The sequence below is a fragment of the Danaus plexippus genome (genome assembly GCF_018135715.1).
Source record: "Danaus plexippus chromosome 9 unlocalized genomic scaffold, MEX_DaPlex mxdp_24, whole genome shotgun sequence".
NCBI classification, from domain to species: domain Eukaryota; kingdom Metazoa; phylum Arthropoda; class Insecta; order Lepidoptera; family Nymphalidae; genus Danaus; species Danaus plexippus.
The window spans coordinates 1,205,859-1,218,213 of NW_026869847.1; the positions used below are offsets into that span (position 1 = coordinate 1,205,859).

At 40.1% G+C, this 12,355-nt stretch overlaps 2 protein-coding genes across 2 annotated transcripts in view; one reads left to right on the top strand and one right to left on the bottom strand.

Moving 5' to 3' along the window:
* The window catches only part of LOC116767260 (hemocytin), a 29,577-nt gene extending 21,450 nt beyond the window's left edge, over positions 1 to 8,127 (top strand). The window contains exons 52-75 of the mRNA XM_061527293.1: positions 276 to 493; positions 744 to 961; positions 1,298 to 1,489; positions 1,751 to 1,878; positions 1,999 to 2,112; positions 2,543 to 2,662; positions 2,800 to 2,949; positions 3,051 to 3,209; positions 3,289 to 3,452; positions 3,546 to 3,675; positions 3,743 to 3,829; positions 3,914 to 4,070; positions 4,153 to 4,263; positions 4,341 to 4,559; positions 4,701 to 4,798; positions 4,889 to 5,092; positions 5,172 to 5,291; positions 5,478 to 5,633; positions 5,975 to 6,121; positions 6,267 to 6,474; positions 6,664 to 6,837; positions 6,973 to 7,125; positions 7,204 to 7,377; positions 7,963 to 8,127. Coding sequence (XP_061383277.1) covers positions 276 to 493; positions 744 to 961; positions 1,298 to 1,489; positions 1,751 to 1,878; positions 1,999 to 2,112; positions 2,543 to 2,662; positions 2,800 to 2,949; positions 3,051 to 3,209; positions 3,289 to 3,452; positions 3,546 to 3,675; positions 3,743 to 3,829; positions 3,914 to 4,070; positions 4,153 to 4,263; positions 4,341 to 4,559; positions 4,701 to 4,798; positions 4,889 to 5,092; positions 5,172 to 5,291; positions 5,478 to 5,633; positions 5,975 to 6,121; positions 6,267 to 6,474; positions 6,664 to 6,837; positions 6,973 to 7,125; positions 7,204 to 7,377; positions 7,963 to 8,060 — 3,699 coding nt within the window. The 3' untranslated portion in view covers positions 8,061 to 8,127. The remainder of the gene's footprint in view (positions 1 to 275; positions 494 to 743; positions 962 to 1,297; positions 1,490 to 1,750; positions 1,879 to 1,998; positions 2,113 to 2,542; positions 2,663 to 2,799; positions 2,950 to 3,050; positions 3,210 to 3,288; positions 3,453 to 3,545; positions 3,676 to 3,742; positions 3,830 to 3,913; positions 4,071 to 4,152; positions 4,264 to 4,340; positions 4,560 to 4,700; positions 4,799 to 4,888; positions 5,093 to 5,171; positions 5,292 to 5,477; positions 5,634 to 5,974; positions 6,122 to 6,266; positions 6,475 to 6,663; positions 6,838 to 6,972; positions 7,126 to 7,203; positions 7,378 to 7,962) is intronic.
* Positions 8,118 to 11,764, bottom strand: LOC116767223 (uncharacterized protein F54F2.9). Its single transcript, XM_032657452.2, has 8 exons — positions 11,503 to 11,764; positions 11,275 to 11,423; positions 10,999 to 11,170; positions 10,632 to 10,858; positions 10,085 to 10,250; positions 9,616 to 9,843; positions 9,029 to 9,178; positions 8,118 to 8,521 (listed from the first exon to the last, which is right to left on the bottom strand). The coding sequence occupies exons 1-8, from the start codon at positions 11,632 to 11,634 to the stop codon at positions 8,411 to 8,413; spliced, it is 1,335 nt and encodes a 444-aa protein (XP_032513343.2). The 5' UTR covers positions 11,635 to 11,764; the 3' UTR covers positions 8,118 to 8,410.
* Positions 11,765 to 12,355: the final 591 nt, after the last annotated feature.

Here is a 12,355-nt window from a genome sequence, read left to right on the forward strand (position 1 = left end):
TTTGAAACGACACCTCTTTGCTATGATTTTGAAAGAGAAACAATCTAGCCTATCAGATCACATCATAATACCCCAACACTTGTTTTGTACATTTGATATGTGTGATGTATGGTAAAAACACAATGAAATAGTTTTGTTCATTGTATTTGCTAATTACAATAAAAAAAAACAGCAATAATTTCGTTTTTTTGAAGTCAAGGTTTTGTCTCGCGTCCTTTATTTAACTTAGCCAGTAAATACGAACCATAGCACACAATACGTTGTAAATTTCCCAGGTGTCCAAGAAGTACATGGGTCAGGTGGACGGTCTTTGCGGATTGTTTGACGGTGATTCGTCCAACGACCGGTCGCTGCCGGACGGTCGCCTCGCGGCCGGGGTCGAGGCTTTCGGCCGTTCCTGGGCCAAGCCCGGCCTGTCGCCGGACGCGTGCAGGACAAAGGTCATCCCTCCAGAGAAACAGAAGCGCGTTTGGGACCTCTGTAAAGCTATCACGTGAGTAGTGCAAGGTTTATTATATATTTCATAGTATAGTGTAATGTCACTAACAGCTCACACCACCACGAAGAGTGTTCCATTGTAACAACGACCTCACAGCCTTTATTTGTGACTGACAGGTATGAAGTACATGGAATCCATAAATGTAAGATAATAAATAAAAACGATTTTTTTTTTATTATTATAAATTTCTGACAATTTTTAGGGCTCGGTGATGACATTGTATAAAAATTATACTTTTTTACAGCGAGGAACCTTTATCTCAATGTGCGAAGGTGCTCAACCTAGACAAGTGGCGGAGCATTTGCTTGGAAAAGATCTGTAAGTGTGCGGAGCTAGTTATAAACGGCACCAAGATGACTGAAGAGAACTGTCGCTGTCTGCTAGTGGAGAAGCTGGTGGCGGAGTGTCTGGCAGCTGACAAGAATATCGACGTGACAGGATGGAGGATCAAGATGGGTTGTCGTAAGTACCTTATATCTAAAACTATATAATACTATACAAACACGACGTAGCGAAAAATTGCAATAGTAATAACAAAAATGGAAGCGATCGAATGTTAAGAATAAGATCATTAAAAAATAAAAGCTATAAAAATTGGTAACCAGTTGCAAATTTTAACTGGTATAATCGATTTGATTGTTTGTAAAACAGGAATATTCCTAGATTTCAAATTTTTTATCAAAGATTTGTAAAATAAAAATCCCCTACGGCTGATATAGTTTTGGCAGTAATCGACGCTATATACACCTGGCTTATTATAATTTACTGATCTATTAAGTGAAATCGTGTCTGTCTTAGCCGCGGAATGCCCAGCTCCTCTGGTCCACTACGACTGCTATCGACGTGGCTGCGAGCCATCTTGCGCACCCATCACGTCGGGAGCCGCGCGCTGTGACGCAGCTGACGGACAGTGCTCTCCCGGCTGCTACTGTCCCGAGGGCAAACTCAGGAAGGGAGATGCCTGTGTGGCGCCATCTGACTGTCTGGACTGTGAGCTTCATCACTGAAATTTATACTTCCAATACATTATACATATTGTTATATAAACATTTGTCGAATGAAATCTTCAAGAGTGAATGTTTTTTCATATCTTTTTCATAAATTATTTGCCTCATTCCTAAGAGTAAAAGTACCTGAATAAAAAAAACATTACGAAAACAAAAAGAATGTATTTAAAATACTAAAAAAATAACAGAATAGAAAAGAATTAAACACTTCACCGCAGTAATTGAAGTCATTGGATTTTTTAAGGCACCTGTACCGGTGTGGGCACTCCGGCCAAATACACCACCTTCGAGGGCGACGACCTTCCCTTCCTCGGAAACTGCACCTATCTCGTATCAAGAGACAGGCAGGAGAAAGGGGAAAGTCAATATCAGGTACAGTGATGAAAGTTATATTACAGATCAAATAATTAAATACTACATTTTTACTAAGGATTTAATAATGTTACCTAATAAGATAGCCGTGATAAGAATCCATGTACGATCCGTATCCAGGTGTACGCTACGAATGGACCGTGTGAAGGAGCGGGCGGCACCTGCGTGACGTCACTGCACGTGCTGCGAGCTGCCAACCTGCTGCACGTCACTAAGGATCCGAACACTATGAAGGTAACAAACTCCCTCTCACTAACCCTTGACAGTCGGTACTGAAATCTGATCTCGGTTTAGGCTATATTATATTTCCAATATATACATATGTACTACCAATCTGTACTTCTTTGAGTTGACATTTGGAGAATATGTTAGCAAATATTACTGATTGTTTATATCTACAGCAGTTATCGATGCAAAAATAGTCTTCAAGAATGATCTTACATGAAACATGACTTATTTATATAATAAAAGAAAATAAAAAAAAATATATATTTTTATATATACTTTGTACAATAGAACATGCATTCTATAACTCTATGTAAAACATTGTATAACTTTTTGTATTCCTTCTGGTCTCTATGCACAGGTGTAACCCACCTCTATAGAACTATTTCCAGAAGTAAAATAAATAAAATAAAAATAAAATAAATAAATATATTTTCAGCTGATAACAACAGTGAACGGCGAGCGAGTGTTCAAGTATCCTTTCAGCAGCGACTGGGCGGTCATCACCCTCGTCAATGGACAAGACGTTAACGTTTTACTTCCGGAGCTGCATGTTGAGGTACGGCTTGGTGATGAAGCTTTCGATCTACAACAGACAGATGTTCCTTAAGATCTTGGTTAAAAATATAATCCATACATCTTAAGAAGATAAATCCTACCGATGATACAGAGCAATTAATAACATCCATGTTTCAGGTGATGGTGTTGCAGTCTAAACTTCAGTTCACTGTGAGCGTCCCCTCACACGACTACAGCAACCGCACGGAAGGTCTGTGTGGAGTGTGCGCCGGGTACCAGGACCAGCTCATCACCAGCAATGGAACCGTCACCGACGACTTTGAATTGGTTGGTCGAGATGTTCTGTTGGACGACAATAAATAGCGACAAATAATAATTGGACCAAGTTTGTTCTATGTAATGAGCTTAATTGAATATGCCTTTCATAGTACGGCAAGAGTTGGCAGGCGAGCCCGGAAGTACTGACGAAACTGGAAGTACCACCTCAGGAGCAGTGCGGCGACATCCCACCGCCACCACCCTGTGTGCCTCCTCCACCAGAAAGCAATCCGTGTTACAACCTAAACAACGTAGAGAAGTTTGGAGCTGTAAGTATCAACTAGAATCCTCTTATTAGTTAGTAATTTATTGGTTTACTGTTTATACCATGAATTGTGATCGCTGCAGTGCCACGCGCTTGTAGAGCCTCAGTCCTACATAGAGCAGTGCGAGTCAGAGCTCTGCGAGTTGAACTCGACTGACGCTTGTCCGGTGCTGGAGCGGTACGCGGCCGAGTGTCGCAAACAGGGCGTTTGCCTCGACTGGAGAAGCGATCTATGTCCATACCCATGGTAAAATTTTGTTGGAGTACCCGCATTTCTGATTAATGCATTTTTTTATTGCGTTTGATTTTTCTGTAACTAAATAATGATTGACAATCACAGCGACGAGCCACTCGTATACAGAAAGTGCGTGGACTGTGAGAGAACTTGTGAAAATTACGAAGAACTGAAGGACAACCCAAAACTCTGCGATAAACAACCCGTCGAAGGATGCTTCTGTCCGGAAGGAAAGGTGATGTTATAAGACAGAAGATTCATGATACAATATTTGAATCATTATTAACATATAATATATTTAGGTGAGAGTGAACAACACGTGTATAGAACCGAGCAAGTGCTTCCCGTGTGATACAAAGAAGGAACACTACGCCGGGGACGAGTGGCAAGTAAGTGGAGATGTCTCTAAACTATCTACCATAGAATATTACACAGTAAGGAAAGTACATATGTAACGAAGCGCCAACCCTCAGGAAGACGCGTGCACTCACTGCACGTGCAGTAAGTCGGGCGAGAGCGCACACGTGTCGTGTACAACGCGTACGTGCGCGCCGCCTGTGTGCGCTGACGGAGAGGAACGTGTGCCGGCCGCCACACCACCAGGAGCCTGTTGCAAGGAGTACCTGTGCGGTGAGGACTCACACACACAATCTGAATATATATTCGAGGATATAAAAATATAAAAGTAAACACTTCGAACAAACACTTTCAGTTCCTAAACCGCCGGACGTGGTCTGCGACGAACCGAAGAAGATGGAATGCGGGTTCGGACAAGTTTTGAAGCTGAAGAGCAAACCCGATGGATGTTCAGAATTCGTCTGCGGTAACTATATAATCGGTTTAATAACAAACCTATCACATGGTAGATTGTACTTACATTTTAATAATAACAATGAATAGAATGCAAGCCGGAAAGCGAATGTGAACCTCTTCCTGATGAGAGTGAAGTGGAGATGTTGGAGCCGGGGATGGAGCGCGTCGTGGACCGCTCGGGATGTTGTCCGCGAGCCTCGCTCGACTGCCGCCCCGAGACCTGCCCCGCGGCCCCCGACTGTCCCGCACTACATAATCTACGTACTACCAATGTCACGGGCCAGTGTTGTCCCGAACACAAGTGCGGTTAGTATGGGTTGTTATTATATGTACTAAGTTACTTTTCTTACACTTGGTCTGGGAGAGAAATAGTTCATTGAATACAAAGTTAGTAAATGGTTTCTTGGCGTTGAGTAGTTTTGTATTAAATTTTATCACACCTTCCAGAACTGCCCAAGGACAAATGCTTTGTGACTCTGGAGTGGGAGGCTGCGCCAAAAGGAGGAGAGAAGGCTCGTCCGACGCCACAGGTTATGTTGAAAGATGTAAGTTGTTGTGAACTGAAGAAAATTCCCCTTAAACTGTTATTGATTCAGAGTTTAAGTTATTAATATTATTTAACATGTTTGTCTCAGTTGGATTCAGCCTGGCTGGACGGACCGTGCCGCTCGTGTCGCTGCGAATCAACGGCCGCGGGTCCGTCCCCCCAGTGTCACGTGACCTCTTGCCCCACTCTCACCCCCACCGATCAGTTCGTGCTAGAGCCTCGTCCGGTGCCCTTCGCCTGCTGCCCCGAACCATACCAAGTTGCATGCCGAGATGGAGATAACATTTATAAGGCACTTATCTAATATTTAAAACGATTCAATCTTAATTATGCTCAATCAATATTTTAAAAATGTAATTCTTGTGAACCAGGTTGGAGAAAATTGGACGTCTCCGAACGACCCCTGCGAGTCCTACCAATGTTCACAGGTCGGTGAGGGACAGCTGGAGAAAGTCACCACACTACAGAATTGTCACACCGACTGTGATCTAGTGAGTAGTTGTTATAATTCAATTATAGTATTTCTGTGAAAACTTGGCCTTTTACATAAAAGCTTCAATTCTAAACTAAAGTCGATTTGAAGTTAAGTTCCTTAAGAATAGAGTATTGGATGAACCAAAGTTCAAGTAAATGATTTCGTTAAACGATACTGCAACTAAAATGTGTTGTATTTCCAGGGCTGGCAGTACTTCCCGTCTGAAGACAGTAGCCAGTGCTGTGGGCGATGCCGTCCTGTGTCGTGTGTGGTGGACGGAGTGACCAGGGACGTGGGTGCCAAGTGGACCTCAACTGACTTCTGCACCAACTACACTTGTGCGGACATCAACGGCACTGTATGTAATAATTTGGCCCTAAAAGTTATTTCACCATGACCCTATACCGTTATTGATTCTCATATTTTAGAGACTTACCACAAATAAAGATGCTCTTTTTCCTCTCAAATTTTGAATTATTGGTATATTGACAGCATACCTATATACAACGAAGAATGAAGAAACATAATTTATTACCACCACCCGAGTTCTTTGTGGACTTGCTCATTTAGAAATTCCTTCCCCAAAAAGTAAAATGCAGCGTTTATAAAGATATGGTCCTTTATTCGTATCCCATTCGTATATTCTACCATGTGAATATTAAGTGAAAATAAGAGTATTATTTATTTATTTACAACCAGCTCCAAGTCCAAAGCTCCAACGAGTCGTGTCCGGAACCATCGATGACTATGAAGAAACTGTTCGTACTGAGCGAGGAACACGAACCGGGTCACTGCTGTGTGCGCCGAGAGCCCGTCGCTTGTCGGGATGGAGACCGCATCTATCAGGTCTAATGCCATTCATATTATTAACCATTTACTCACGCGGACAGTTCAAAAAGCAATTGTTATCTTAAATACATTTCCTTCTTAGAAATCAATAGTCAGTTTTTCCCTATTCAACACATATGATATTGGATAATATCTATCTTAGGAGGGCCAAAGTTGGCAATCGCCCGATCCTTGCAAGAACTACACCTGCTCCCGAGACGAGGCGGGTTCTCTGGCGAGAGGGGAGAGCGTGGAGGCCTGTCACAAGGAATGTCCCGAAGGACACGAGTACTTGGAACCTGACAAAGGAATATGCTGCGGCCACTGCGTGCAGACACAATGCGTGGTCGGTGACGAGCTGAAGAAACCAGGTGCTTGCATAGAACTCAACCATAGACTGCAAGAAATTGTGTATATTATATACATATATTTCCTACCCAGCTTTTAATCTTCAGATTACTCGAATCGATCTAATAAACTATACAAACTAATTACATATTTGTTTCGATGGAAAAAAGTTTTAAAAAGTTATCAATCTATATAATTATGACGTATATCAGGTACAAGCTGGCAGTCCGCGGACAACTGCACTACGTTCTCTTGCGAGAACAATACGGGACAGGTGGTGGTGACGTCATCACGGGAGCTCTGCCCCGACGTTAGCCACTGCGACCCTCAGGACCTCGTCAACGATACCTGCTGCCAGATATGCAAGGAGAAGCCACAGGATCTCAGTGAGAACACTTTTACATCATGTCCCAACTTCAATCAAAAAGACGACTATGGAATCGTCATGACTTATCTTTCCAAGACATATCAAATCCTACTTTGTTTTAAGTTCAGCTGACTAACGTTGATATATTTTGTAGGCAAGTGTGTGCCGAAAGCGGTGCCGCAGTCAGAGTCCGTGGGTCTTATACGAGTGTTCATGGGTCGTTTCGGGATGTGCGTCAACAGGGAACCCTTGAAGGACTTCAAGGAGTGTCGCGGCTCATGCGACTCCGGAACACTATATAACAATCGTCAGTTGACATTTTATTAAATTCTAGACTGTTACATATTTATTATTAACACCAACCCCCCCTCCCCCTGTCTTCCAGAGACCGGAAGTCACGACTCGTCGTGTGAGTGTTGTCAAGCGACCAGGTACGAGCCGGTGGTGGTGTCGCTGCAGTGTGAGGACGGCTCGCACCGCGACCACCGCGTCGCCTCGCCCGCACACTGCGCCTGCCGTCGCTGCGCTGAACTACCATCGTTCCAGCAGAGTACCACCAGTAAGCGATAAACTGTTCTATTGTTAAGTGTTTATTATAAATCTCCCAAAAAAATTTTTGCTATTAGTTATGCAAGTTCACGTATTCTAATTTCTTAATATGTGTTTTTGTCTAGTTTCCATTTTTAAAAAGCAATTTTCTCTATAATCCAATAGCGTTAAATACAATATTTTTAAGGAAACAAATTAGGTAGTAATGTCCTATTATATTCTTGGTTGCCATATCGGAGCATCGCTTATGATGGTATATCTTTTAAGTTATCATCTGACGTCAGCAAGGCCGACATCAATCCATGAAAGTGTTTTTCGAACTAAATGCCTCCTTTTGTACACGTAACGTAATCAAGTACCGAGTCTCATATAAATTTGCTCGGTCCATGTGAACAAATATGTTCAAGGTCATTTATTCATGTCCATCAGTACTCTACAGTCTACTCTATCGCAAAAGACTGATGAATAAAAACTTAGCATCGGTCGGGACTGAAATTATGATGTTAATAATAATGATCATACATAATATTCAGTAACAATCTTGGATGCTTCGTTTTTTCATTAAAGATCGCCATTCATACTTTATCACTCCCAGGGTACGTCCCGACCCCCGGCTACAGCCACCGCGGGGACGTCGACTACGAGATACCGGCCATCTACAACAGGTTCAGCGTACCGCCCAGGGAATACTAGAGGGGCGAAGGAATAAATTTGCATGTGTAGAGTTTAATAGAAAATATAACACCGATGTAATCACACATTCCCAACAATTTTTATTTATAATCCAATACTAATATTACTTTATTTATATAAATAAATACATTTATAAATATTATATAAAATTAAAATAAATGCAACCGGGTAACAAAAAAAAGTAGGTTAAAATCAATAAGGGAGACGGGTTCACTGGTTCGGTACAGATATACATGTGACGATTGAGATAATATTAAAAAGCACCAAATTATATATATTTTTGGTATTTTTATTATTTGATTCGGCTATGATATTCTTTGTCCAAAGTCACTATCTCATCCAACACTCCGTCACGTGGCCACCTCATCTTCTGTCACAGCCTCTTTATCCTTCTGTTCCTCCTTTTGTTTCTGTTTCCTCAGCATCTCTGATAAATATTTACACCTTTGCATGCATTCCTCCTGAAAAATGTAGCTATTTTAATAAAATTACAATAATGTGCAACTACCTTCTATAAATGCCCCTATGCCATAGCTAAAGTAGTTTATTTAGAGGTCCGAGCAATAAGTGTATTGTCAAAGTATTTATTTATAGTTCCAATACAAGTGTCTTGAAATCTGAAGAAGCCCTATTACCATCATAATTTAATAAATTAAAACCCATTTAATTTTGTAATATAAAAAAAATATATTCTCATTATTTATACATTCATGAGTAATGGTAGTGTGTACTTAGCTGTAGTGTGACAGACGGACAAATAAATGCAGTAATCCAATATCTTGAGAAATATAATAAATTATGTAGTTATTTTAAAAGTTAGATCCTTATCAATCATTTCTCTATTTTCTTTTGTGGTGCGTTTATTAAAAAAAAATGTCGATGAATCAATTATCATACATATCAGTAGTGTGGTAGTGATGGATCTTAGAAGGTCTTTTAAGGTGTGGACACATGATATGAGGTCTAACCTTAGTTTTCCCTGGCACGGCAGCGGCGATCTTCTGCCAGCGATCGCCAGCTGTGCCCTTAGGATGTTTAGCGAGCGCCGTCTCCAAAGCCTTCTGTTGAACCTGCGACCAGTTACCCCCGGAAGACTCCTCCGTCTGACGAGTCTTCACCTGTACGAGTTATAAAATGGAGAACATTATATTAAATTAAATTAAATCTAGCCCCAATTGACCCTAAAAACAATAAAATGGCACAAATTTCGACTATAAATAAATAATTGACATAGCATATGTGTATACAGGTGAAAGAAATAATTGGATAGCAAATAACTCGAACCTGCTTATGTAACAAACCTTGATAACAACAAACAAAGATACGACACATGAAATAATATATACAGTTAACTTAAATTCCTTCAAAAATAAATATGGCAGAGCAAAGTCGGTGCAAATTTTCAGAATTCGAAGGAAAACTTCAAATTTTTCCTTTATGGATCAAATTTTAATGTCCCTTGCGAAACGAAAAACTTGACTTTAGCCTCCGTCATCAACCGCAAGAAGAAGGGAATTGATGACACTTTATTTTTAAGGAAATAAACGCAACCGACCTTCTTAGGTGGTTCTGGCACTTCCTCCGCCGTCTCCTGTCCAGGTATCTTATAGCAGTTCTCCTTGACCTTCGCGGCCATATGCGTGACCTCAGGAACGCTGCGACCCATGGCCTCCGCTATTCTTTCCCAGCGCTCCGACGCTCCCGGCGGATACTTCTTGATCAGGCGAACCAATTCCGCCAGGTCGTCGTCGGTCCACAAACCACCAGAAATTACGGGAGGAGCCTGCAGCAACGAGACAATCACAATATCACCTTTAATTGTACAAGTTTTTATAGTACAACTTCGTCCAGGCCAAACAGTTATATAAATAAAAATAGATATAATACCTAAAATAATAATAACGTGTGTTACAGGAGATTACATCAGGTATCTGCTTGTGAAAGTCAAGTGAATTTCGGTCCGACCGTTTAAGAGGTAAGACGGAACCAACAGACAGACAGAAGAAAACATAAACTCAGCTAACCGGAGTAACAGCGGCGGTTTCCTTCTGGGGCTCCGGTCCAGGGGCACTGTCCAACAAGCAGTCTCTAGCAGGTGGTACAAAGGCCCGCCGACGTCGGGCTCCAGCCGCGGCGCGCTCCTCCGCCGCCACCGCCTCGCGCTCCGCCCTCACCCGATCATCCTCCTCTCTGATGAAGTATCCAAAATATTACACATAGATAAATATAAGAAATTGGAGTCATTCCAATATCTTGTATAAGATGCTTGATATATGATAGAAAAATCATTTTATGTGATTTACGTTAATGGCAATTATTTAGACAATGGCAATTATTTAATGTTTGAAGGCCATACTAAAGCAATCTGTAATATCCGAAGTCCCTCATAACAAGACAATAGTATTATTATGCCTTCCTTGCCTTATCTGTTCTTATAACTTAAAAAATCTAATATATTCTTTGTTTGGATTGGCTAGTTAACTACCTTGCCAGAATTCCTCAACCAATAAAAATTATTTGACCTGTAAATAACTTCTTTTTTTTAATATAATTATGTTATTGGTCACTCACTTCTTCTTCTGCCTGATCTTTTCTTCCTGCATCTCTTTCCTTCTCTTTTTTAATTCCATTATGGCATATGGTATACTTGTGATTGTCCACCACACGCCTCGTGGTATTTGGAACGGCAATGTATCTTTAATGCTAGGTTTTGGTAAATGATGTAGGATCTCCACCAACCCTGTATCAAAACCTGACTTCTTTGATTGTTTTTTGCCTCTCGAACTCAATATTTGTTCCTGTAAAATGTTTTAGAACACATTAATTAGTACATTTCTATGCGATATTTATATTCCGATTTTTATGTCCCTTTCTCTTCGTTCTGTTTTAAAGTGAAATTATTATTTTGTATTCATCGCACATTAACTTTGTAACTTACAGCTGTGTATCTCTTCTCCAAATACGCTGCCCATCCTACGGCATACTGTCCAAAACTGATAATTATAAACAAGATGATAGCTCCCTCCAACAATCCCATTTTTCTGACATGACGGTAATAATACACCGCAGATCGCCAATTAGGCAGACCATTCTTGAGCACCTCATTATACCTTTAAAATTAATGGGTTGAGCGTTAGAATAACTGAAGAATTCTTAGGAATTTACGAAAAGACGTGAATCATTGCTAGGAGTAATTTTGATTTATATCACTCACTTTTCTCGTTTTCCTGGATCCTTCAGAATATTATGAACTGATACTAGGTTCCTAAACTGCACGTCAGCATCAGGTGCGTCATTTTTGTCAGGATGGAGCTTTAATGTGAGTTGCTTGAAGGCTCTCTTAATTTCTGATTGTGATGCATCCTATAAAACTGACTTCTAAGTAACAGAGCTAACGTTACGAAGGAATTTTTGTTTGAGTTGTACAAGAACTTTGTTTTACCTGCTTAACTCCTAATAATTCGTAAAAATTCGAATTGACTTCTTCTACCACGTCAAATACTTCTAAATCTCCGTCGTCCCAACCATATACACCCAATGAAAATGACAAAAACAATAGTACATGTACCCGCATATTGGAGCTATGTATTGAGTCCTACAAGTTATTTAAAAATACTATTAAAATTAAATAAAAACCCGAATATGCATATTGAAATAGAAAGTACAGCGACACCGATTGCCAACTGATTTTGACACATTGTGACAGTGATAGGTGATAAGGATGAATTGACTGCCAACATGTACCTAGTTACAATTTTTTATAACTAGTATTCTAATTAAATGATTTAAAAACATATTATAAAATTTCGTGGTAGTCGTAAATCAATAAATTTTTCTCACCATTAGTGTTGAACTCAGAGTGTTTAAATTCATTTAGCCATTTTATTTATTTTTTTTGTAATATAAAGAAATAACCTTTTGAGAAACTTTTGTTATAATGTCGTAAACATTAAGTCGTCAAACGTCTTAAATAGACTTATTGCATTTAATCATTTCCGTACGTTATTTTAAGTATATTTAAGAAAATAAGTTTTAATGATAATGTACTGTATAGACAAAACCACGTAAGTAATTTTATACCTCGATTCGCCTATGTTTTCAGAAAGTAACTGCAGACGCCGACGACTCAGTTATGTGCTATAACTTATAAGTTAGTAATTTGCAGAAAATAAAGTTTAAAAATCTTTACAAAATAACACGGTAGTGACACTTGGTTTGTAGTCTTGATCAAAATTTTTTTTTGTTTGTTTGTCTATACATTAAGCGCAGTGTTATACTATAAACAGACTGACGCC

Bases quoted from the DNA above. Each gene is read 5' to 3' on its own strand.
- LOC116767223 (XM_032657452.2), bottom strand. From the start codon at position 11,634: ATGCGGGTACATGTACTATTGTTTTTGTCATTTTCATTGGGTGTATAT. The intron at 11,171-11,274 runs GTGAGTGATATA...TTAATTTTAAAG, and splicing joins GATCCAGGAAAACGAGAAAA to GTATAATGAGGTGCTCAAGA. The intron at 10,251-10,631 runs GTGAGTGACCAA...ATACTTCATCAG, and splicing joins AAGATCAGGCAGAAGAAGAA to AGAGGAGGATGATCGGGTGA.